This window comes from Lynx rufus, unplaced genomic scaffold, assembly GCF_022079265.1.
Source record: "Lynx rufus isolate CCGP_SWC_20201006 ecotype Redwood Valley unplaced genomic scaffold, mLynRuf1.p SCAF_31, whole genome shotgun sequence".
NCBI classification, from domain to species: domain Eukaryota; kingdom Metazoa; phylum Chordata; class Mammalia; order Carnivora; family Felidae; genus Lynx; species Lynx rufus.
The window spans coordinates 1,021,709-1,045,392 of NW_025814847.1; the positions used below are offsets into that span (position 1 = coordinate 1,021,709).

Here is a 23,684-nt window from a genome sequence, read left to right on the forward strand (position 1 = left end):
GGAAGGGGGTGGCTGGGGCAGGGAATGAACTGGTGGCTGTCCCTCTGGGAACAGCATGGAGGGAGGGCGTCACCAGGTGCATGGGACGGAGAGCGCTGGAGCATCTGGGACACCTGGGCCCCAGGGCCCAGACGACACAAGCCGGGGGTCGGTGGGGACTGCCTGGTGCACGGGTGTGGGATCCCAGGGGAGCTTCCGGATCGAGCTCGCCTGCCTTTGCTGCTACTCTGGTGACGTGAGCTGGCAGGAAGCTTTAAAAGGGCACGACGCAGGGCTGGAGATGCCACACATCAGCTGTCCTGTCCTTGGCACTCTCTTCCCCGGCTCCCTTTACCGTATCTGTCCGTCCGCCTCCCACCCCCCTGCCCAGCTCTCCCCTAGAGGTTCCTAACCAGCCTTGCCCGGGGGGATGGGTGACTTCTGCAGCCAGCTTCCCTTTCCGGCCCCACACCTGGCACTCACCAGGAGGAGCCGCGTCTCATCCCCAGCGGGGGCAGGGGGCAGCGTCTGGCAGGAAGCAAAGGACGGGTGGAAGGGACAGTGGGGTAAGGCCGGGGAGATGAAGGGACATTGGTGATCTGAGACGGTCCCCTCCTCCTGGTTCAGACAGGTTCAGACAGCCTTTGGGTGTTGAACTGTTGTAATGGCAGGTGGGTGTGCAGGGACGGAACAGGGAGGGCTGGGGTAGCCGTTAATTCCTCGGAAAAAGTGGACCACAGAGCGGAGCGCGTGGAGCGGGATCTGGGAAGGACCCTGACGTGTGGGGTCTAACCCGGTTGTTTGTAGTTAGGTCTGCAAGGCAATCACCCCGAGCTTAGTTACCCATTCCCCCGAACTTAGCCTGCTGAGTGGCCTCATTCTCCCTCCCGGACCCTCCCCCGACACCCCCCAGTCTTTTTGCACCACCACCCCCAGCCCCCTCCAGGCGCCCTTGACCCTGGTCCTTCTTCAGACGGCTCAGTAGTACGTCTCCTTCTCCACCCAGCCTGTGGGAGAGATGGTGGGGGGGGCGCGGCGTGAGTTCACGGGGGTGGGGGGCAGAGATCTGTCTCCACGGGCTCGGTGGCTTACGGCCACGTGCAGCACAGGCCCGGTGCAGGGGCCCAGGGAAGTCTTGAGGAGGGTGGAAAGGGAGGGGAAGAAATCAGGGAGCTGGGGCCCTGGGGTTAGGGAGGCTTGTATTTAGCACGGTTCAGGGTGGGCACAGAGTGGGTTGGGGGTGAAGATTCAGGGGCCATGGGGGTAACAAATGAGTTTCGAAAGGGGCAAGCGCCCATTGTGGCCGTGCAGAGATGTGGCCGTGGGGCTGGCCGCTCATGGTTTTTCAGAAGTCAGAAATTCGGATTTTACGGGAAAGCCTCCAAATTTCAGTCATTGGACCAATTAAAAAACACACCCACCCAGCAAAGGGCAGACCAGACCAAACGATATCCGTGGGTCATATTTGGCTTGTGGGCCATCCATTTTCAATTTCCAGTAAGTGGTCAAAAATGCTTGTTGGGAAAAAAACAAAACAAAACAAAAAACTTGGCCGGTGCCCAGGAATCAGGAGGCCGGGTTCTAGAACCAGGTCCTTGCTTTATGACCCCAAACAAATAAATTCACCTCGGCACCTCTCCATTTCGGTAAAGTGTGGAAGCGGGACGAGGTGACCTGGAGGGGCCCTCCCAACTCTTTGTTCTCTGGTCGCGGTGGAAGGAGTAGCCTGAGGGCCACCTGTGTGTCAGGTGGGCCCAGGCCTGGCAGTAATGGGGTTCAGCAGGCTCAGGGCTCCTAGGACCAGGGGTCCCAGGATCTGGGGGACATGAGGAGAAGGAGCAAGGATCCGCAGTAGGAATGCTTTGGGCGTGGAGCCCGGGGCGGGGTGGCCAGCAGTGGGGTGCAGCGGCGGGGCGCAGGGGTGAGGGTCGGGGGGCTTACCGCCGGGATACCGCCGCAGGATGAGCTTTCGGACCTCATCGTAGATGAATATGAGGAGGCTGTAGGGGAAGGCACAGAACCACCAAGTGACCCTGCAGGAAAAAAAGAAACGGGAGAGTGTCAGGGGCATCCCAGGGCGGTCGCAGAAAGTAGGGTTTGGGGACCAGAACCTCGCGGGGCCCTTCTGACGACACACTCACTTGAGTGGGTACATGCGGAGGGCCACACCCATGCCCGGGCAGTAGGACAGGAAGGCCGCCAGCGCTGTCTCCTCCAGGAGCCCAAAAATCAGAATCTTGTTCCTGGAAAGACAAAGAAAGGAGGCGGTGTTGGAAGGCGGGGTGACGTGGGGGGAGATCCAGGGAGACCCTTGGTGGTGGAAGGGGCAGAGGCCTGCCCGGGACCCGTCACAGACGTCGCCCTACACCCTCCGTCTTCAAACACCCCCTTCTCAGGCTGCACAAAACCAAAGTAGATGTCCTTTACGTTTTCTGCCTTCGGATTTCACCTCCGACTGTTGCCCATAACACATATATTCATCCATTAAATGAACATTTCCAGTGTGGGGGTTGATGCGCTCTATGCTGGAGATGCTGTGGTCAACACAAGCTTCCTTCTGCCCTCCCGCAGCGTATGGTCTTGTCACGGGTCCCAGCCTGCGGTCTGCGTCAGTGCGTCTGCCTAGCGAGGGGCTTTGGAAGCCCTTTGCCTCAGGGTTTGTGTACGTCTTTCACACTCTCATGGCCTCCCCGGCCCCGGTAGTTGCTGCTCGTCGAGATCCCATAAAGAGGAGAACGTTTGTAAAGCACTTAGCAGGGAGGAAGGCGTCCACTCACTGGAAAGGAAATGCTAGAAATGTGCCCACGGTCTGGGAACCGAAAAGCAGGATAGAGCGAGGTTCTGAGAACAGTTTCTGGAGTCAGACAGCAGAGTCTAGTCCCAGCTCTCCCACTCACTAGCTTTCGGCTGTAAGCGAGGTTCTGGAACCTCTCTGAGCCTCATGTTCCTTCCCTGAGACATGGAGATACTACCCGTATATCGTAGGCTTGCTGGGGACAGGATAGCTCTGAAACGTTCGCAGGGTGCGGTTGCCTTACTGGTCAGCCTGTTAAAAGCTCACGCACCACATGTCTTTTTGGGCCGGGGCTGGTACTTCCCAAGCTTTCCACTCACTAAAGGATCCTTCCCATTCTTTCTTGACCACGTTCTAATGCATTGTTGTCTCTCAGGCTACATTTGTTAGTAAGTAATGAATACCATTTCCCCATTTAACATTGGAAATGTACACGCTTTCCAAACAGAGCCTCGTGTTAGCGTGGGATCACGGATGGCCCTTCACACCCATGATTCTGCCTAAAAGTGAAACTTTAGGAAGCCTAACAGCCCTCTCGTAGGTGGGTGGTCTCCATAAGGCTTTGGAATCTTGCAGCCAGCACCACTGAGGACCCCAGGACCCCGGACCCCAGGTGGGGCAGCCGCTGGCCAGTGGCTGTTGGTAATCATCAGTCCCCCTTCTCTTTCCCATTTGTCTCTCAGAGGGCTGGAGGCAGCTGGGCTGTGTGTTCCCACCTTCCCGTGTCACCTGTGTGCAGCACAGCATGTGATCCCCACAGCGGGACCCCATGTCTTCGATTTTCTGCTCCCGGTCTCCCCTTACCGCACCATCCAGCTGGTGGACTCTCCTTCCATCGTGTGACCTTGACTTAGCCAATGGACTTTCCACCTTCCTCTCCCCGGGATCTCAAGCCTATTAACTTCACCAGGGTTTTGGCATCTCGCTCTCCACCCCACCCCCACCCCCCCCGCCCCCGCTAAGAAATTAGCTCAAAACTCACTTGGGGAATCGCGTCCGCTCTTTGCAGAAGAGAATGGCAGTGATGCCTCCAGAACGAACCACCGTGCATGCCACAGTCACAGGGTAATTACTGAGTACCGAGCAGGTGCCAGAGGGACAGGCGAGCCACCCAGGGCAGTAGCCAAGAGCTTGGGCATTCGAAGCAGACCCGGGTGAACGCTTACCGCCTGGGTGACCTCAGGCACATCACGGAACCTTTTTGGGTTCTCTGGTCCATAAATTGGAAATAGCACCTATCTCATTGAGCTATTGTGAGGTTAGACAATGTGTTTGAGTCACAGCACGATGACGGGCACGTGATAACTCACACCCTAAGAAGGCAGCGAACCTGACTCCGAGTAGCAACCAGCCCCCATGAGGGTAACACAACTCCACAGGGCGGGTGCCATAAACTGGGGCTACCTGGGCGTGGGGGGGGGAGCACAGGGCACCCGCGTTTAGGGCTGGGCAGAGGGTGGGATGGGTGTCACTAGAGTGTGAGACGAAGGAGGGAAGGAGGGAGGAGGCACACGGGAGGAGGGAGGAAGAGAGCAGACTCTGCCGGGGGAGGGGTGGGGTGTGGGGGGCCCGGGGGCGCTCACTTCATGCCCTGCTGGAAGACCGAGTTACGGCGGGTCTTGCAGATGATGAGGTCGGCCCACTGCACGACCACGATGCTGGCAAAGAAGGCCGTGTGGCAGGTGAACTCCACCACCTTCCGCTGCTCGTAGGTCTGGGAGGGGGGCGGGCAGATGGGGTGGCGTGAGAGGCGAGGGCAGGTGCCCAGGGCAACGTGCTTGTGGCACTCGCTCAGCCCCGGGCACCAGGCGCCCTTCGCCCCCAGCCCCCGTGGGCCACGAGGACCACTCCTGCCGGCGCTGAGCCCGCCCTCCCCGGCCCGGGTGTCCCCGCTCGAGGCCCCACTCACCCACTCCTGTCCGTAGCTGTCCTCTAGGTCGTTCATGGACCGGTCGTCCCAGTCCAGGCGGATTCCCAGCAGCCGTGATGGCAGGAAACCATTCTCCGCCAGGATGACGAAGTAGGTGAAGAAGCCACCCAGCGCCTGGATCATCCCTGTGGGGAGTGGGCAAAGACAGGCCCTGGGTCAGAGGAGGAAGCAGAGTGAGGCCAGAGATGGATGTCCCCGACCCCTGGCGGGGGGGCTGGTCCCCGGCCTGGGATGTCGCGGGGGGCTCCTCCCCCGACAGCTGGACAGAGACTTGTCTCGGGGTCCCCCCGGGGCCCCGGGGCCCCTCCGCACCGATCTGTCCATAGGCCATGCTGATGAGCCTCTCATTCACCAGCTTGTCCGTCTGAGGGTTCCTGGGCTGCCGCTTCATGATGTCACTCTCAGCCGCCTCGTAGGCCAGGGAGATGGCCGGGACCTGTGTGAGGGGCGCACGGCGGGGAGGAGGGCAGCGGAAGGGAGGCGACAGGTGCACAGGACCGTCAGTGAGGAAGAACCTCTGATGCAGTTCAGCACACGTTATTAAGACGCTGTTACGGTCCAGGTCTCGGACTTCTGTTCCCTCGACCGTCGCAGCCTGGCCACGTGCCCTGGCTGCCCTCCTCCACCCGCCTGCGCCCGTGATCGCCTCGCCCGTACCCCGCTCCGACCCCCGGCCTCACCATGTCTGTGCCCAGGTCGATGCAGAGGATGGTGACGGTGCCCAGAGGCAGGGGGATGTTGGCGATGATGAAGAGCAGGAAGGGGGTGATCTCGGGGATGTTGCTGGTCAGCGTGTACGCGATGGATTTCTTCAGGTTGTCAAAGATGAGGCGGCCTGTGGGAGGTGGTGAGGGCGTCAGGGAGACGGGAGGGCCCCCTCCCCGGCCCAGGCGCTCGAAGCATGGTGGCCCGTGTTCCCCAGAGCGGGGGAATGTGTGTTGGAGGGGAGCCGAGGCAGCATGCGGGCGCCTGGGGCCCTGCGTCGGCTCTGCGTTGGGGTCCAGAGGCCTGGGAAGCCAGCGCCGGCTTAGCGTCCCCGACGCCACCCCAGCCCGCGTGGCCCCTCACCCTCCTCCACGCCCGTGACGATGGAGGCGAAGTTGTCGTCCAGCAGGATCATGTCGGCGGCCTGCTTCGACACGTCGGAGCCCGAGATGCCCATGGCGATGCCGATGTCAGCCTTCTTCAGCGCGGGGGAGTCGTTCACGCCGTCCCCCGTCACCGCCACGATGGCCCCCTGGGCGAAGCACAGAGGGACTGAACTCACCACTGTGACCCATCGGGACCCGTCCCAAAGCTCACTCTGCTCCCATCATCCCTTGTCTCTAAGGGTCCTCGTGCCCGGCCCTTCCCTCTCCGGCTCCTCCTGAGACGTTAGAACTCTCGGGGGGCCTCAACTGGCGGCCGTCTCGGGGCTCAAGACAGGGTGCTCTCGGGAGTCTCCTCCCGGCCCGAGGAGGTTTGGGGCTGGGCTGGGCGGGGCCCCCCGAGGCGCCCCCGTCGTCCTCACCTGCCTCTGACAGCCCTCCACGATGATGAGTTTCTGTTGCGGGGACGTCCGCGCGAACACGATCTCCGTGTGGTTCCTGAGGATCTCGTCCAGCTGCTCCGACGTCATGTCCTTCAGGTCCGAGCCGTGCACGACGCACGCCTTGGCTTCTCTGGACGGCGGGGGCGGAGGTGGCTGAGCTCCCTGCGTCCCCGCGCCCCTGCCAGCCGCCTGCCTCCACCCGCACCCCCATCACTGGGCCGCAGGGCCCCTGCCGAGTCAGGCTCCCAGGGCCATGGGCCTCCTCCCCTGTCTCCATGGGTGGCCTCGTTGTCCCATCTCTCCCTTTGAGGAAGAGAGGTGGCATCCTCACCAAGCACAGTCGTTGCTAGGCAACGTGCTAGTTCTCTTACATGCCTCTCGCCCCCGTGGCCACCCTGCAGTGTAGACAGCACCCTAAATTTGTAGTTGAGGGAACGGGGGCTCCGGACGGCAGAGTGACACCTCCGGGGTTACACAGTCAGTCAGTGGCACAGCCTGGACACATTCAGGACCGAGCAGCCGTCACTGAGGTGTCCCAGGCAAGGCCTGCGAAGTCCCAGAGGAGCTATCCAAATGCCCCCGGGGACACTCGAGCGCTCTGTGGGACAGGCTGGGTTGATGGGGGACGGGCTCCTGGGAACGCCTCACCTGGGGTTGACCTGGCTGACAGGAATGTTGAGCCGGGCTGCGATGTCCTCCACAGTCTCATTGCCCTCTGATATAATGCCCACACCTTTGGCAATGGCCTTGGCTGTGATCGGGTGGTCCCCAGTCACCATGATCACCTGGTAGGACGGAGAAAAGAGAGAAGAACAGCAGTGTTCGGACCCCCTCCCAACCCATTCCTTTCCCAAAGTCAGAAAAGGCCGGACCACCAGACGGTGGGATTCACAGATCCCAGCCCAAATGGCACAACTGTGTGTGTGTGTGTGTGTGTGTGTGTGTGCACGTGTTGGGTGGGTGACAAGTTGTACTTAAGGGATCAAAGATACTTCGCCAGGAAGAATAACAAATTAACGAAGGTCTCTCGGAAGAGGAGCCTCAGAGACCGTTTAGGAGTTAGGATTTCACGGGATACGAGGCCGTCCCGGCTGGAAGGACCCCTCATCTACCGGTGAGGGACAAAGGCTTAGAAGGGGCCGTGACTCGAGGCCCCTGGGAGCCGGGAGTAGGAGACGGTTTTCTTAGTGCCCACTCCGTGGCTGCAGGCCATCCAGCAGGGCAGAGGAGGGATGCAGGGGGCACGGCCCCCCTTCCCGGCCCTCGTCTGCCTGTACATCTGCCTCTGACACCCCTTCTCCACGGCGAGGAAGGGGATTCTTGCAGAATGGACGGCGCTGCTCGGGAGGGTGGCTGGCATCCGAGAGGCCGGTGACGAGGCTCTCGGTCACGAGCGTGAGCGGATCGGAGCCGGATGAACAAGCATTTGCGCGTGCGGGTCTGTGGGCAGATGTCACAGACCCCGAGGAGGAAGCCCCTTCAAGGCCCCCTGCCTTCTCTTGCGCCCCCATGAGCCCCTGCACCTGCCCCCTGAAGGCCACGTGGGCCTCCCCGTTGAAGACAACAGCATCTATGCGGTCCTTATGCCGCGTGACTCCTCTGAGCATTCGGCACTGGCCGCCACCCCCTCCTTGAGACCTGCTTGTCTGCATGGACCCCATTATTCCCGGTTGCCCTCCCCGCTTCTTCCGGCTCTTTCCCGCCTCCTCAGGGTGGCCTCCAAGTGCAGCGGAAGAGGTAGCTGTGGAGGCGGATGGACACCGCCGGAGCCTGGACACCGGCCCTCCCCAGTGTCACACCTCGGACCCGTCTTTTCACCGCGTCTCGGCCCAAGGAGGGGACGAGCCCCACCGTCCAAAGTTGTCGTGAAGGGTAAATGGCGCCAGCTGGGCACTCAGCACACGTGAGCTGGGACGCCCCCCTCTCCCTTCCTTCCCTTGCTCCTCTCTCTCTCTCTCTCCTTGCCTCAAGACTGGTGGCCCCGGTTCCATCCTTGTCCCCTTCCCTGACCCCGGTTCTCTTCCCGGCCAGAACGATGCAACGGACTAGCCGGCCTTCAACTGCACCTGTGTGCTGGTGAGCCTTGCTCTCCGGGCCCGACCCTCTGTCCTGGGCTCTAACCCGAGGCCAGCTTCCCCTGGGATGTCTCTTCCCGGGCGTCTCATGGACGCTTCCAACCGAAGGTCAAAAGGGAGCTCATCATGCACTCCCACCAGCACGCCAAGCCTGCCCTCTGTCCCCGTCTCGATACGGTCCTGTCTGTGCATTCTGTCCCTTTGTCCCTGCATCTTCCTCACTGACCACGTCCAGCTCGGTCACTACGTTCTCAAAGCATTTCTCTCACGTGACTCCTCGCCTCCAGCCCGTTGCCACCGCCCTGGTTCGGGGCCTCACCCCCTGCCTGAACTATGGCAGCGGCCTCTCTCCCTGCCTCCTTGCCTCCCGTCCTCCTCCAGATCCAGACCCTCCGCACGGGAAGCCTCCTGAAAGCTCGATCAGCCGGGACGCCTGTGCTCTCTGGGGACTGCAGGATGAAGCCCAAGCCGGGCATTTAGGCAAAGTCCTTCCAAATGGCCTCGGCCCAACCTCCCAGTCTCCTGTGCCGCTCGCCTCCCCCCACACCTGCGCCCCACGTGCAGGCTGACGCCATCAGGGCACGCACTGTCTCTGACCTTGACAGCCTTCCTCTCCCTGCCTCACAAGACGCTCCAGCCTTCGAGGCCCAGATCAAATATCGTGCGCTCTGTGCAAACATTGTCCAGTTCCCTGAAGCAGAATCAACTGCTCCCTGCTCGGAGTTCCCTGGGGGATCCGTCCCCAGGCCTCCGTGACGGCACCGATCGTGGCCAGAGGCAGCCTCACCAGCAGGAGCATGGCTTTCCAGACCGTGTGCCATGCTTCACATACCTGATCCGGCCCTTACTGGCAGATTTATTTTGGGAAAGCGACTTACCCCCTCTGAGTCTCAGCTTGTTTTATTTTTAAATGGGGATAATGACGCCTCCCTCAGAGACAGAGCGGTTACGGGGTTGAGAAATCCTTTACGGACACACACACACACACACACACACGCTTCAGTGTGGTAGTTAGGAAAGGGAGGGCTGCCTTGGGTCAAACCCCGGCTCTAGCACTTAGGAGCACGTTCCTTCGTGCCTCAGCTCCCCTCTTCTGTTCGAAAGGAAAAAAACCGGTGCTTACGCATCAGGTTCTTGCGGAGATTAAATGAGATCATACGGGTTAAGCGCTGAGAATAGTGCCTGATTCACACGACCGGCGGTTTGCGTTATGCGAGTACCTGGCCCGTGGTAGGTGCTCACGACCCCAGCTCTCAGAGTGTTCTGTGATTAACCGTAGGGGCATTTCTTTCCCCCGGGAGCCCGTGAGCGCCGGAGGCCAGGCACCACGTCTCCTTCGTCTTAGAATGCCTGCGCCTGGCGGAGCGCCCGGCCCTCAGTGGACGGGCGGCTTGAACTGATTGGGCATTAGCTGAGACGCCGGAAAAAGAAGAGCCAGCCGCGGCACCATGACTGGCGATGAGACGGGTTAAGGGGCTGGCGAGGAGGGTGTCTCGGAGACAGGAAAGCGGAAAGGGTTTCCGTCTGTTTGTTGAACTCGGGCACCTTGAACAGTGCCTGGTCCGCAGGGGGTAAACGATAAATATTCGCAGAATGAAGAACGGACGAGGCACAGAGGAAGGAGTGGCCCCTGGGGAGCACTTGCAGTCGGACGCGAGGGTCCAGGAGGGGTGTGTTTGGGGTCGCTGGGGGCGCGGGGAGGGAGTGGGCGCCCACAAGAGCCGCTAATCCCACCCCAGATGCTAGAGAGCGTGGACATTAGTCGGGAAGTTGGACAGCCAGGTCTCCGAAGCACGAGTGCCAGATGGACTCAAAATCAGGGTAGAATGAGAGAGGGAGGCGATGTGCATGGTTACCTTGACCAAGAGGGACCAGAGCGAGAGCTCCAGGCAGATGGACAGCTTCCCCTCTGGGTCCGTGGGAAGGCGGCCACCCGTGGCCTGGGTGTCCGCGAGGCAGCAGCCCCTGCAGGCCCTTGACCTTCGGCGTTGGAGGACGGGGGGAGGAAGGGAGGGCGTACCTTGATGCCCGCACTGCGACACTTGCCCACGGCGTCCGGCACGGCAGCCCGGGGAGGGTCGATCATGGACATGAGCCCCACGAAGCAGAGCTTCTCCGTGGGAAAGTTCAGCTCGTCTGTGTCAAATTTGAATCCGCGAGGGAACTTCCCAGAGGGCAGATTCAGCTGACAAAACCCTGAGGCGGGCAGGAGGGAAGAGTGAGTGCAACCAGGTGCCTGCCTGGCTGTCCCCAGAGCCCCCGCCCTGGGGAAACCACTGAGGTCCGGACACCCTTCTGGGGCCCACTCCCGGCTTTGGCCTCTCACCCAGCACGCGCTCCCCCAGCCCGCCCAGCTCCATGTAGGCGTTCTGAAAGGCATCTTGCATTTCCTTGTCCAAAGGGATCTCCTTGCCCTGCACCAAGATGGTGGAACACCGGTCCAGGATGCGCTCCGGGGCTCCCTTCATCACCAGCACGTGGCTCTGGGGGCTGTCTTCCCGCTCGTGGATAGACAGCTGGAGGGAGGACAGGTGGTTACAGAGGGGGCCATACTCGTCCCTGGTCCTGGGAGAGCAGAGGCTGCTAAGGACACCTCCCCTGATAAGATAACCCCTGATCCATCAACCATTGTCAACAGAGGGAGGGCCTCTGCGTGTGAAGGGGAGTTGGGGCCTCATCGTCCCAGCCCTGTAAACTGAGCGTCCTCTTCCCCTAGGACATTCATTCACCTAACAAATGTTTGCCCAGACCAGCTGAGACAGGCACTGTGCTGGCGTGGGGGGCGGCACCTGCCGCCAGGCTGGCCTCAGTGTGCTTAGGCGGGGAGTTCTTGGCATCGAACAGAAGCCTGCGGCCTGAGGGGTACCCTAAGGCAATTTCAGGGGTGTCGCTGGGCGGGTTGGGAGGCTGGGGCCGGAGCTGGGAGGGCGACGGGATGTAGTGAGGAATGGAAGTTTGGAAGTCAGAGGGGGTCATTGCAACCAGACATGGGTCACCACGGCTTTCCTGGGGGACGAGGCTCCCACCCTTCCTAGGTCTTGCGCGCCCCCTTCATTTCGGCCCCCTCCCCGCCCCCGTGCTGGTGCCCGACCGGACCTGGTACTTGTTGGTGGAATTGAAGGGGATCTCCGCCACCTTGGGGTTTCTATCCCTCATCTTCCTCACGGAGCCGCAGGACAGCTCGATGCACTTGAGCAGAGCTGACTCGGAGGCGTCGCCGGCTGTGTCCCGCTGCCGGAGGAGAATTCAGGGTCGCATGGGCCGAGGGAGGAGGGCACCCAAGCCCCCCCCCCACCCCGCCCCACACCCGGAGGCTGTCGGAGGGTGTGAGCGGGGGAGCTGGGCGTCAGCAAGGTGGGCAGGTGCGGAGGCGCCCCACCTTCGACACAGAGATGTTCTCCTGCCCGGCCTTGAAGACAGCGCGGTTGCAGAGGCCGGCAATCCGAGACAGGGCCGTCCACGTGGGGGATCGCTTGTCAAAAGTGGCCCCTGGGAGGCAGGGAGGGAGAAGCGGGCGCGCGGCTCAGGGCCCTCGTCTGCCCCCCTCCCCGCCTCGCGGCCACGCGGGCGCCCTGGGCGTCCTCCAGCCCCTCGCCCCCTCGGAGCGCCCGATCACCGGACTGATCTTCGGTGGTGTCGGCCTCATGGATCTGGTTGTCGAACCACATGTGGGCGACGGTCATGCGGTTCTGGGTGAGGGTCCCCGTCTTGTCCGAGCAGATGGTGGAGGTGGAGCCCAGCGTCTCCACCGCCTCCAGGTTCTTCACCAGGCAGTTCTTGCGCGCCATGCGCTTGGCGGTCAGGGTCAGACACACCTGGGAGAGGGCGGGGGGGAAGAGGGGCTGAGCCTGGAGTCGGGCGTGTGCTGACCTCCCCCGGACCGGGGTCCCGCTCCGCCAACACCAGGTGGGGTCTACACGCGGGTGGCGGATGGATTCGATTTCGGACGTGCCGGGCCGAGACCAAGGGGTGTGTCCGGGGAAGCGAGGTCGCGCGGCCGGAGTCCAGAGCGGGCCAGCGCAGAGCTGGGCGAAGGGGTGTGACAGCTGCTGGCACAGGATGGGGTGTGGCGCCTGGGGTGGGGGTGGAGAGCAGAGCTCGAGGCCTGAGAATCCGGGTCGGGGGAGCAGGAGGAGACCGCGCAGGGGACAGAGGAGAACCGGCATAGTGACGCGTCGCGGTGCTCAGTGGAGGGGAGACTTCCAGAGGGTGGACGGCGGTACCCGCTTCCGCGGCAGAGTCAAGGAAGGGAGCTGAGGCAAGGGCACCGGGCTTGCCAGTTAGTCACCGGTGACCTTTGGGGGAGGCTTTATGGCACGGTTGGCCGGGGTGAGCCGCAGCCCGCAGTGGCTAGCACGTCGGGGGTGAGCAGGTGGCTGCCTTGCGCCCCCGGGAGAGAGACGGCGAGCAGAGGCGCAGTCCCTCCCGAGATTTTTCAGGCTCCAACTCTGAGCCATCCGTCAAACGGGAATCTGATAAGTGACTTTGGGGGCCGGAGGCGAAAACATCGCTGAAGAACAGTAAGCCCCTTGAGGAAAAGGGCGGCGAGACCCTCCCCGGGTGGCGCTCGGCCTGACCCACTCACGGTGACAGTGGCCAGCAGCCCCTCGGGCACATTGGCCACGATGATGCCGATGAGGAAGATGACCGCCTCCAGCCAGCTGTAGCCCAGGATGAGGGAGAGCACGAAGAAGGAGACCCCCAGGAACACGGCCACCCCCGTGATCAGCTGGATGAAGTGTTCGATCTCCATGGCGATGGGCGTCCGCCCGACCTCCAGGCCTGAGGCCAGCGTGGCTATGCGGCCCATCACTGTCCGGTCGCCTGTGGCAATCACGATGCCCCTGGCCGTGCCTGCAACATAGAGGGGAGCCCGGAAGTGGAAAAGGAAGGCCGCGGCAGACGAAACGAGCCTCAGACTCCGGTCCCGCGGGCCGCGCCCGGGGGGCCGTACCCCCCGTGGGTGGCCGTCTTCCCCCTGCGCGGACTACCCGTCCCAGCCCCCGCCAACCGCAACTCCTTTCCTCTTGTCCTTGGGCCCCGAGGGGAGACCTTGCGGGTAAACCCAGAATTCAAATGGAGGAGGAATGAAATAAATGAAATAAAAACAGCGCCGGTATTTCGGTAAAATCAGTCTCCGGCTTGTTATGATCCGGAAGTATACGACGGGCACGGAGGAAAGCAGCTGTTACGGGTTTTCCGTGTGGCCTTGAGACTTTCTCTCTCAACGTTGGGCCTGAGACCGCACAGAAGGAGCCAGGCGGTCACCGACCCTTAGGTAGACACGGGTAGACCCTTGGGTCTTCCTCTCGAGAGGAAGAGAGCGAGAGGGAGAGCGAGAGGGAGGGCGAGCGCTATGAGGAAAGAGCACGCAGGTAGGGGCTGGCCAAGCGTGGGTTTGCACTCCCGTTTGACTTCCCGCCCAGGGATGGGTTGCCTTCATAACGAAACGGGACGGTGCTGTGTTGCACCTGACCGGGGCCTGGGACGTAGCAGGCCTTCGACAAATGTCAGCTCCCTTCATTCCTCGTCCTTTCTCCACAGCCCATTTCAGAGTAAGCAACGCGAGTATTTTAGTAGGCATTTTTACCAACTGCGGCAAATGTGGAGCACGTTTCAGAATCTCAGGACGTTAAAAATGTAAGATATTTAATGTGTGGCGATTTGCATTATAGTTCCAATTTGCTAAAGGAGGGGAGTGGCTCAGAGAGACATAATACCCTGGGGAGAAGTGAGTCGGGAAGGAAGGGAGTGGAGGGGGAGGGGGCACGCGGCCACCTCCGGCCCGTCCCAGGCCCCAGGTCTGGCCAGGCCTCTGTCCCCAACAGCCCTTGCCGTTGGGCTCTCTCCGAGGGGGCACGGCCGCAGAGGGAGGGGTTTCCGGTAGGCTTGGGCTCCTGCCTTTACGTGGTGGCAGCTCGGGAAGCTCCCGTTGGCCCTGGTTCATGTCCAGAACCCGGAACAGAGATGGGGCGCACGGGGCAGACTGAGGGGGGCGCCCGGTGTTCAGCTGGCTCGAGCCTCCCCAGCCTGCGTGCTGGTCAGAGCAAGGGTGAGACAGGGAAGCAACTAGTCCCCGAATCGGGAGAAACGGAACCGATCAGTCCAACCGAAGACTTCTCGGAGTCGAGGCTGGTTTGGGGCATGGTGCGTGTTGTGAATCGTGTGCGTTTGTGTCTCTGCGTGTCCTGTGTGGAACGGTGTGTGTGGAAGGGACCGGTCTGGAACGGACTGCTTCTGCTCTTCAGGGCTCCCTGACCCCTCGGTCCCCTCCCTCTGCCTTAGGCAGGACTTTCGAGAACTAGGTAAGGCCGCAGCCCCCAGCCCTGCCTGGGGGTTCGGGATTCGGACCCTGCCTTCCGTGGGTGCTGGGCTGGGGCGCTCCCACGGGGCCGGCTTCTCACCTTCCACACAGTTGGTAGAGAAGAAACAGATATTACGAGTTTCCAGGGGGTTCTCGTGGGTGAACTCGGGGGAGCGGGTCTGGGGCTCCGACTCGCCTGTTAGAGATGAGTTATCCACCTGCGGAGGAAGCAGGCGTGTGGGCACGAGACGGGCTGACACACGTGTGCACACACAGCTGTCCCCGGACTCCAACCACGCTCAACCTCCGCGACACGACGGGCACATTACCCTGGCCCTCATCACGTGTTTACTCAGCTACTGTCCGTGCCCCGGTTCGGGATCCTGGCTCTCGCTTCTTACGTGCCCTTGGGCTGGTTACCTAACCAACAAAACCCCCTCCATTTACCCATCTGTAAAACGGGGCGTGTAACCAGAGTCTCTGTGTCACACAACTGCAGGGGGTGCCTCCTCGAACACCACAGGCTAGGAAAATGGAACCGCCTAGGGTCGTGCACGGTCGCCCTTGCGGCCACACGCCACGAGAACACTCGCCTGGCAGAGTTAAAGGGGCAGCTGTGGGGGGAGGGGCACCTGGGGGGGGGTTCTGCCAGTTGGGCGTCCGACTCCCGATTTCAGCTCAGGTCACGATCTCACCGTTCGTGAGTTTGAGCCCCGCATCGGGCTCTGTGCTGACTGGGCGGAGGCTGCTTGGGATTCTCTCTCTCTCCCCCCCTCTCTGTCTGCCCCTCCCCTGCTCATGCTCTCTCTCTCAAGAGAAATAAATAAAACTTAAAAAAAACAGTAGCATAAGTGGATGTAAATAAAGCATCTGACACATAATAACGCCCGCGACATGATTGCATGAAGCGGATGTCAAAGAAACGCCTGACACACAGCCACGAGGAGACGATCCACAAACGCTCCGCGGGAGGCAGGGTTCGGCAGGGTGGCGCGGGGGCAGGTGGACACTGGGCCTGGGTCTCCCAAACCTGCAGCCTCTAACTGGGCGCCCCCACCCCAGCTCTGTAGGGCCTGCGCCTTCGGGCCGCCACCTGGCGGCTTCCTCACCTTGCAGCCGTGAGAAGAGATGATCCGGAGGTCCGCGGGCACGCGGTCTCCGCCTTTCACCTCCACCAGGTCTCCCACCACCACCTCCTCCGCGTTGATCTGCACCTTCTCTCCTTCCCGCACCACCAGGGCTTGCTGCGGAGGGGGGACCCAGGCGTCTCACGACGCGCCCGGCCCGCCAGCACCTTCCTCTGCGTGCTGGCCTCCCCCCTCTCCTCCACCCCTCGAGGAGAAGGCACTGCGCCCTTAGCAGTGAAACTAGGTCCTGGCGTGGAGAGCGGGAGGGTGTTTCCGCCCACGGCGCCGTCTCAGAGCGCAAGTTGCTGAGGGGGAGGAGCTGGACGCTTCCAGAAAGCCCGTGGCCCGCCTTGGAGCCCCGTCCGGCTGTCTACCTGAGGCACCATGTTCTTGAAGGAATCCATGATCTTGGAGCTCTTGGCCTCCTGGTAGTAGGAGAAGCAGCCGGTGACGATGACCACGGCTGCCAGCACCACACCCAGGTAGAGCTGGAAGGAGAGAGGTTTGAGGGACTTGCTCTTCTCCCAGCCCGGGAAGGCCAGCTGCCCCTCAGGTGGGCATTCGGGGCCGCCTTTGTCCGTGACCGGGTGTGGGAATAGCAGAAGACCTTCTCCCCAACCTCCCCCTCCAGTCTCCTTCCTAAGAAACGGAAGGGGCGGGGAGGGTCATAGGGAGTTCCCGGGACCAGGCCTCTCCACCTGACGCCCAGGGATGCAGACAAGCCCACGGAGGTGGGAAGGACAGGGAGGGGCTGTCTCATTCACGGATGTGTGTGCGTGTGTGTGCTTACAGATATACAAAGAAGCCTCACCCCCTTTCAGCCTAAAGGGCAGAGGGGCCTGCGGGGCTGTGATGTGAGGGCCTTGTTCCCCGCCCCCCGCTTCTACTGGGATTCGGGCCTGAAGGACAGAGCCACGGGTGGTGGGCCCAGGGGTCGGGCGTGCAGGCTCACGTTGTCATTGGATGGTTCATCCTCCATGGCGGCCTGGATGCCGTAGGCCAGGAAGCAGAGAATGGCCCCGATCCACAGCAGGATGGAGAAGCCCCCAAAGAGCTGGCGACAGAACTTGACCCACTCAGGGGTGGTCGGGGGCGGGGTGAGGGCGTTGGGCCCATCCCGAGCCAGAATGTCCTGGGCCCGCTGGTTGGTGAGGCCCTGAGGGAGGCACGGACAGGCGCGTGAGCACCTCCTCACCGCTTCCCTCCACCTGCTCCCGGGCAGGGGAACAACGTCCGTCCGGGTGGAGAGAAAAATCCCACCCGGTCGGAAGGGGTGGGGACCATCAGGAGAGGTCACACCGGGGAGGTGGCATTTGCGGTGAGCGCTGGAGGCCTCGAAGCCCGAGGAAGGTTCAGACTGTGGCCCCAACTCTGGGCGTCCTCGGGTTGAGACCCTCGCTGGTGAGGGCCGTGGTACCTCCCCCGGAGGTAGCCTGGGTAAGGCTGCCTGGAGAGGCCTCTGAACTGGCTCCTCCCACCACCTGTCTTCCTTCAGATTCCCCTTTTCAGCCGGGAGAAACGGCCGGTGTGCTGACCATCAGCGTCACAGGGCTCTGAACCATCTGTCGCTTCCCCCAGAGGCTCGCCCGGCCCTGCTCCGCGAGCGCCAGGCTGGTTCAGACGTCTCTCTCTGCACCCGGTGTCGCCCACACACGGTTCTAGAACCGCGCTCCACGCGGGGCGTGGGAATTCTGCGTCACCTTCTTTCCTGCCGCCGGACTTTGAGCGGCTTGGGGACAGGGGCCACGTGGTTGTCTTTCTATCTGCGCACTCATCGGTCTCCTAAGTGTGAGTTGAATGCCTGCTACGTGCCGGGCTCTGTCGCCAGCTCTGGGGATCCAGAGCTGGACGTGACCCGTGAAGTCCCTGCCCCGTGGAGCTTATGACCTGGTGAGGCGATACACGATAAATAGTCGTCACTGCCAGATCCTTAAGAAAAATAAAGAGGGGCGTCTGGGTGGCTTGGTTGATTGAGCGTCTGACTTCGGCTCTGGTCACGATCTCACGGTTCGTGGGTTCGAGCCCCATGTGGGGCTTGGTGCTGACAGGTGGAACCTGCCTGGAATTCTCTCTCTCCCTCTCTCTCTCTCTCCCTGCCCCTCCCCCGATCGTGTTCTCTCTGTCTGTCTGTCTGTCTCTCTCTCTCCCTGCCCCTCCCCCGATCGTGTTCTCTCTGTCTGTCTGTCTGTCTCTCTCTCTCCCTGCCCCTCCCCCGATCGTGTTCTCTCTGTCTCTCCCTCTCTCTCTCTCCCCGCCCCTCCCCCGATCGTGTTCTCTCTGTCTGTCTCTCTCTCTCCCTGCCCCTCCCCCGATCGTGTTCTCTCTGTCTCTCTCTCTCTCTCTCTCTCTGTCTCTTTCTCTCAAAAATGAACAAAAAAGAAGAAGAAAGGCAAAGGCGAAGAATTTTCAAAAGGGAAGTCAGGGAGGGCCTCCGGGAGGAGGTACGCACCCACTACAGTTTTGACTGACGCTTTGTTTTTCAAAATGGTGGCCTTGGTAATCTGACTGCGCCGCTTGCTATTTCTGTGACGGTGGGAAGCTCGTCCCCCTCCACGAGAGCCCTTGCTGTCACACACAGGTCTACAGCACCTAACCCCTAGGTCTTGTGAGGATCAGGGAAGTGGATGTTAGGCGTCGCGTGCACCGTGGGGCGCCCAGGTTACCGTGAGGGCAGTGAGGGGTTAGCATTTCACGGAGGTCACTTCCCCTGAGACACATGTCATCGGAGCTGCCTCGGGCGGACGACGAGCCCCGCCTGGAGGGTGCCCCCGGGGGCCTGGCTTCCGGGTTCCCAGGAGAAGGGCAGGGAACCCGGGTTCTAGCTCTGGCTCGGGCCCCAGTAGTCACTGGACTCTGGGCCTCAGTTTCCTCGTGGGTGCAGAGGACAGGATTCCAGCTCTGAGGCCCCTCCAACCCACGGGCGGCCTGGCGCCCTCACTCGCAGCCCCGCCGCTCACCTTGGAGAGGTCCACTTGGTATTTGCGGCCCAGCTCATCCAAGGACAGCTTGTGGTCGTCCTGAGGAGGGAAGTCGAGTTACTCGGGGGCAGGAGGCTGAGCATCGGGTCTAGAGCGCCTGTGAGCGCCGAGGGGCTCGGGGCTGAAGCGGGGGGCACGGGAGGGGCGGCAATGCCTTCTGCAGGTGCGCTGGGACCCCTTTTCCACAGCCCTTGGGGGGCCGCGGCCCTCACCATGGCCACCTCCTTCTTCAACTCATCCAGCTCCTTCTCTTTCTGCTTCTTCTTGCCGCCTCCATTCTCCGCCGTGGTGGCCGCGGGCGAGTACTCACGGCCGGCCTGGGGGGGCGGGGGGAGAACCCAGAGAGTCAAGGAGGCCAGAGGCTAGAGCCTCTATTCCCACCGGGCTGGGGGCAGGGGGCCCAAAGGCAGTGATGGTCCCGGGGGAGGAAAGGGTGGAGGGCGGAGGGGACCCCGGGCGCTCCGTTTGCAAACCAGGGGCGGGCTCACGGGCTCTATGTGGGGACTTCAGGGAAGGCCGAGGGGCTCAGAACTCAGGACCTCGCTCTCAGCTGCTTACCATTGGGCTTTGGCTAAGGTTCTGTTTGCTGAGCGAAGCCCGCAGCCGGATACTAAACAAAACAGACACTTTAAAAAGCGACCATCTAAAGCTATTTAGAATTCTGGAAGGCAGTGGCCAGGGCTGGGGTCGGGGCAGGGAAGGGTCTGCAGGAGATGGGGAGCATAGGGTCAGGGGGTGGGGCTGGAAATGGTAGGAGCAGGGCTGATGTGCCCGCGGAGAGGAGCCAACGGTTGGAGGGTCAGCGTGAGCCCTGGGAATGGGGACACGAAGCGTGCCGGGGACCCTCTCCACCCGGCTGGGCGGCGGCCTGCCCGCTGCAGAGCAAGAGTGCGCGCAACGTGAGGCCCCAAGGCACAACCGGGTATGAAGGAACTGGGCCCCGTTGTCCAAAATACAGGAAATCGTCTCTGCGATTACATCTAAAACTAAACGTGTGTAACCCTCGGGTCCCGGCATTCTTGGGTCCCCCCCCGCCCCGCCCCGCCCTCGTGAAATCACACGAACACTTTTAACTGGAGCCTCATGAGCCTGTGTCCCCCTTCCTCTGCACGGTCTGTGGTGTTCTCACCACCGCCAGGCTTCCGGGGTCTCACAGGGGCTTCTGGGGAAGAGCTGGGCGATTCTCCTTCGGGGGCGGGGTGGGGGGGGGCTGGCTGGGATGATGGGGGAGGGGCTGGGAAGGGGCTGGGGGGCCCTGACACTGCCTTCTCACTCCCTCCCCTCCCCTGCCCCCACATCCCTCAGGGCCACGTGTCCTTGTCCTAGAGGGAGGCTTGACTTCTGTCCCCTGCCTCCTTCTCCACTGGCCCCTGAGGCCGTGCGAGGCTTTCAGGAGTGAGCTTGTCTACACTTTGGTGTAATTCATTTTTTCGGAAAGACTGGACCCCTGGATGGCATCTAGAGCCAACATATTTGTCCTGTTTTGCAGGATAGTGTGCATTTGTAAAAGGCAGCTTTTCTTTTAAAAGGCAGTTTTAGACTCACAGCGAAATTGAGCAGAACGTACACAGAGTTCTCCCATCCCCCCCCCGTCCCCCCACGTGCTATTGTCCTCACTGTCAACATCCCCCCCACCCCCCAGAGTGGCGCATTTGTTGCAATCGTGAACCTGCGCTGGCACGGCATTATCACCCGGGGTCCACCGTGCACATCAGGGCTCCCCTGCGGTGTCCGCTCCACGGGTCCTGGACAAATGTGTAAAGGCTTGTATCTATTACGGCCTCACACAGAGCAGTTTCACTGCTGGGATCATGCATTTCCCCCCCATCAAAGAGTCAGGAGCCATCTGGGGAATGTGACAGCTGCCCTCATCACAGGCGTTCATGAATCCAACACCTGGAGGCGTAGCAGAGGGCCCGGTGAAATCAGGAGCAGGGCGGCGAGCTCAGGGCGAGGTGGACGCCCTTGTCCACCTTGCATTCGTTTGTTTCCGTGAATCAAGCACACTTTGGGCTTCCTGAAGGCTGATCGTCTTGGGGAGACTGAAGCAGCCCACAGGAGAGGGGAAGGGCTCGCGGAAGGTTCTCCGTCTCCCGGCCCAGAAGACCAAAGAGGGCTCATTTCACTGAATGGACTGAAGTCCTTGGGTTCACCAGTTCCGCTTGGTGGAACAGAACTGGGGAATGGACGAAAGGCAGCAAAGGGAGCAGAGACAAGAGACGAGGCCAGACCATCTTCAAGGTGACCCTCCAGAGCTTCAGGGGTAGGAACAGGGCCTGGGCGGAGTGGCGGTGGGGGTGGGGCTGGGGCAGAAAAGCAGAGCCCAGAGAATTTCTGTACGTTCAGACGTGAAATGGCATCTGTGAAGTTAAAGTGCCCATGCACCTGAGGGCGTGTCGCATGGTGGTCGGGCTGGGCAGTTCCACGCAGCACCCCTTCCCCTCGGTTCCCACCCACGGCAGGCACAGAGCTTGGGACACGCTGCCCCTTCCCCCACCCGTCCTGGCAAGGATCTCCAGCCCTGCAGCCAGGAGCCTGCAGAGATTTGGGGCCAGCGGGCTGCCCGGGCAAGAAAGAAAGAGAGGAAGCGAGGACCCCCCCCCTCCACTGCCCCCCCCCCCAATGACAAGTCCCCCTCTCTGGGTCTTGAATGCTGAAGGAGAACAGAGAGTTCTTTCTGAGAGAGCCAGAGGCTGGGACAGAGTGGGGGCAGCTGGAGCGGGCTGGGCTCCCTCCCTCCGTCCCTTCCCCCAGCTCCCACGCTGCCCTTCACGGCCACAGGGCGCAGGGCGCCGGGCGAGGGTTAGGCCTCGCTCTGTAGTGGCGCTACGGGGGGGGGGGGGGAGGAGACGGGAAGCACAAGGAATCATAGCAGGGGTGCGGTAAGGGGGGGGCTTTCCCTTCCCACGGGGTCTCCTGGCGGGTTGAACTCTGAGCTCCAGCCCTAAGACTCCCGATTTCGCCCAATCTCTCCCTCCGAGCAGAACCAGATCTGTTCCCCAACTTGTGCACAATTGCTGGGGTGGAGGGCGGGGGGCGGGGGGCTCCAGGGATGTTGGGGGGAGAGGCACAGATGCTTGGCAGCTGGGGTCCCCTGAAAAAGTCAAGGTCAAATTGCTTCCCAAGCAGGACCTCGTGCTCTAAGGTAGAGCTGGGGAGAGGGCCACCTGCCCTGGTTCTCTCCACGTGGGGTGGGGGGATGAGGGGGCATGGCGGGTAGCTTCCCCTCTCCCCAGTGCAGTTGAGGGTCCTCAGATCGGGTATCTTCCCCTGGGCGTGACTTCCTGCTCGGTGACCCCCACAGCTCACAGGCAGCACCTCGCAGACCCTCCCTCATCCACACAACGTGACATCGACGCTCACACATGCTTGCAGGCCTGTTTGCAAGTTGGCCTGTTGAGACAGAAACCCAGGTGCTCGCCCATGAGTATCTGCATCCGCTCTGGCCTGTGGAGAACACGTGTGCCACAGGCACACGTACACACACCCGCACACACGCGCGCACACGCTGGTTCTATTTATAGCTGCTACCCCAGCTCGGGAACCCTGGCGTCCAAGCCCGGAGTTTTCCCAGCTGCTAAGCTCAGTGCAATAACATGTCCTTGCCTGACCCCTCCCTGGGCCCAGAAGCTCCCCCACTTCTCCCCACAGGCACCCCCTTTCCTCAGCACCCTCCTCTGTTTCTCCCCAGACCCCTTCTCTCCAGCCAGGATTCCACAAAAGGAAAGCAGCCAGGCACAGTGTGTAAAGGGATTGGGTGACTTCTCTCCATATGGAAATTGCATTTCCAAGAATTCAGGGCCCCGTCCCTACCCACCCCCCCCCCACTCCACGGTTGTTAATCTTCCCCCTTGGCATTCCCAGGGCTGCAGAATGTCACGGGCAGGGGTGGGCTGAGGGGGTACAGGCAGCTCTGGGAAAGTGCTCAAAGCCCAGGGCATCGGGAGGGGTGCTGGGCCGGGGCTGGGGCCCGCATCGCTGTTCTGCCCCATGGCCCTCCCAGCTGCTGGCAATTCAGGGACCCTGGAGCTGGTGTCGGGGCCGCTTGGTGACTCGGGAGCCAGCCCTCCTGGCCTCTCCAACCTCAGACTGGACCCCCATCCTCTCAGCCTGGGACTCCCAGAGGCATGGATATTTTCGGGGGGTAGCAGAGGCAGGCAGCATTAACGGTGCCAAGTTCGGTTGGGCCGGGAGGCCAGGAGGGTCTGGCTAGAAGGCGGGGAGGCTCAGAGATAGAGATGGGGGTAGGGTGGAGGGCTGCGGGGCTAATCTGGGGGGCGCAGTGAAGAGGAGTTCACTTGGGCACCCGAGTGCCGTGGACCCGTGGACCCGTGGACACATTGGCAGCTGGGAGACTGTCAGTCCGAGTTCACGCTGCCCCAGAGCTGGGCTTCTCTCTGCTCCTCCCCTCACACCCCTCCTCACCCCATCCTTCTTTCCCTCTAGCCTCCCTTACCCTCCACAGAGCCCTCCTTCTCCCTACAGAGTGACCCCTCTCTTTGGGAATACTTACCCCACGGCCCATCTTGGGGCAGAGTGGCTGGGGGGACTAGACAGGAGAGGTCACCAAGAGGATCCCAAGCTCACACCTCTGGTCTGGGACGGCCAGAGACCCCGGCAAACAGACAGAGCAGGCAGTCAGCCACAGGGTAGCTTTAAATAGGTCCCTCTCCCCCTCTCCCCCTCCTTCCCCTCCTCGGGAAAGAAACGTTTGTTGAAACAGGATCCCTGAGGACTCCTCCCCTCCCGCCCCTTAAGCAACAGGCGGGTGGACCAGGGACGGTCCATCTGTCCTGCTGTGTGCCCCCCTCGGCTCCCCCCCTCCCCCCCTGGCCTGTGGCAGCCTCCGCTGAGAGAGGCGAGAGGCAAGGCTGGGGCTGGAAGTGTGCCCCTTGGGGACAGGCGGGGGGGGGGGTGGGGAACAGTCCCTGCAGCATCCCAGGATGCCAGAGACCACGTGGTTCCA

General features: G+C 61.8%; 1 protein-coding gene across 1 annotated transcript; it reads right to left on the reverse strand.

Annotated features, from left to right (window-relative positions):
- Nucleotides 1–957: 957 nt before the first annotated feature.
- On the reverse strand, nt 958–23,243 carry LOC124521786 (sodium/potassium-transporting ATPase subunit alpha-2). Its single transcript, XM_047092895.1, has 23 exons — nt 23,232–23,243; nt 18,931–19,035; nt 18,698–18,757; nt 16,693–16,896; nt 16,115–16,228; nt 15,723–15,857; nt 14,714–14,831; nt 12,895–13,163; nt 11,926–12,124; nt 11,689–11,798; nt 11,406–11,540; nt 10,636–10,825; nt 10,330–10,505; nt 6,883–7,019; nt 6,214–6,364; nt 5,772–5,940; nt 5,384–5,538; nt 5,016–5,139; nt 4,683–4,828; nt 4,357–4,487; nt 2,121–2,222; nt 1,921–2,012; nt 958–986 (listed from the first exon to the last, which is right to left on the reverse strand). The coding sequence occupies exons 1-23, from the start codon at nt 23,241–23,243 to the stop codon at nt 958–960; spliced, it is 3,063 nt and encodes a 1,020-aa protein (XP_046948851.1).
- Between the last annotated feature and the right edge of the window lie 441 nt (nt 23,244–23,684).

Bases quoted from the DNA above. Each gene is read 5' to 3' on its own strand.
- LOC124521786 (XM_047092895.1), bottom strand. The intron at 15,858-16,114 runs GTAGACAGCCGG...CCCCCTCCGCAG, and splicing joins TCAAGAACATGGTGCCTCAG to CAAGCCCTGGTGGTGCGGGA. The intron at 4,829-5,015 runs GTGCGGAGGGGC...CACTCCCCACAG, and splicing joins CATGGCCTATGGACAGATCG to GGATGATCCAGGCGCTGGGT.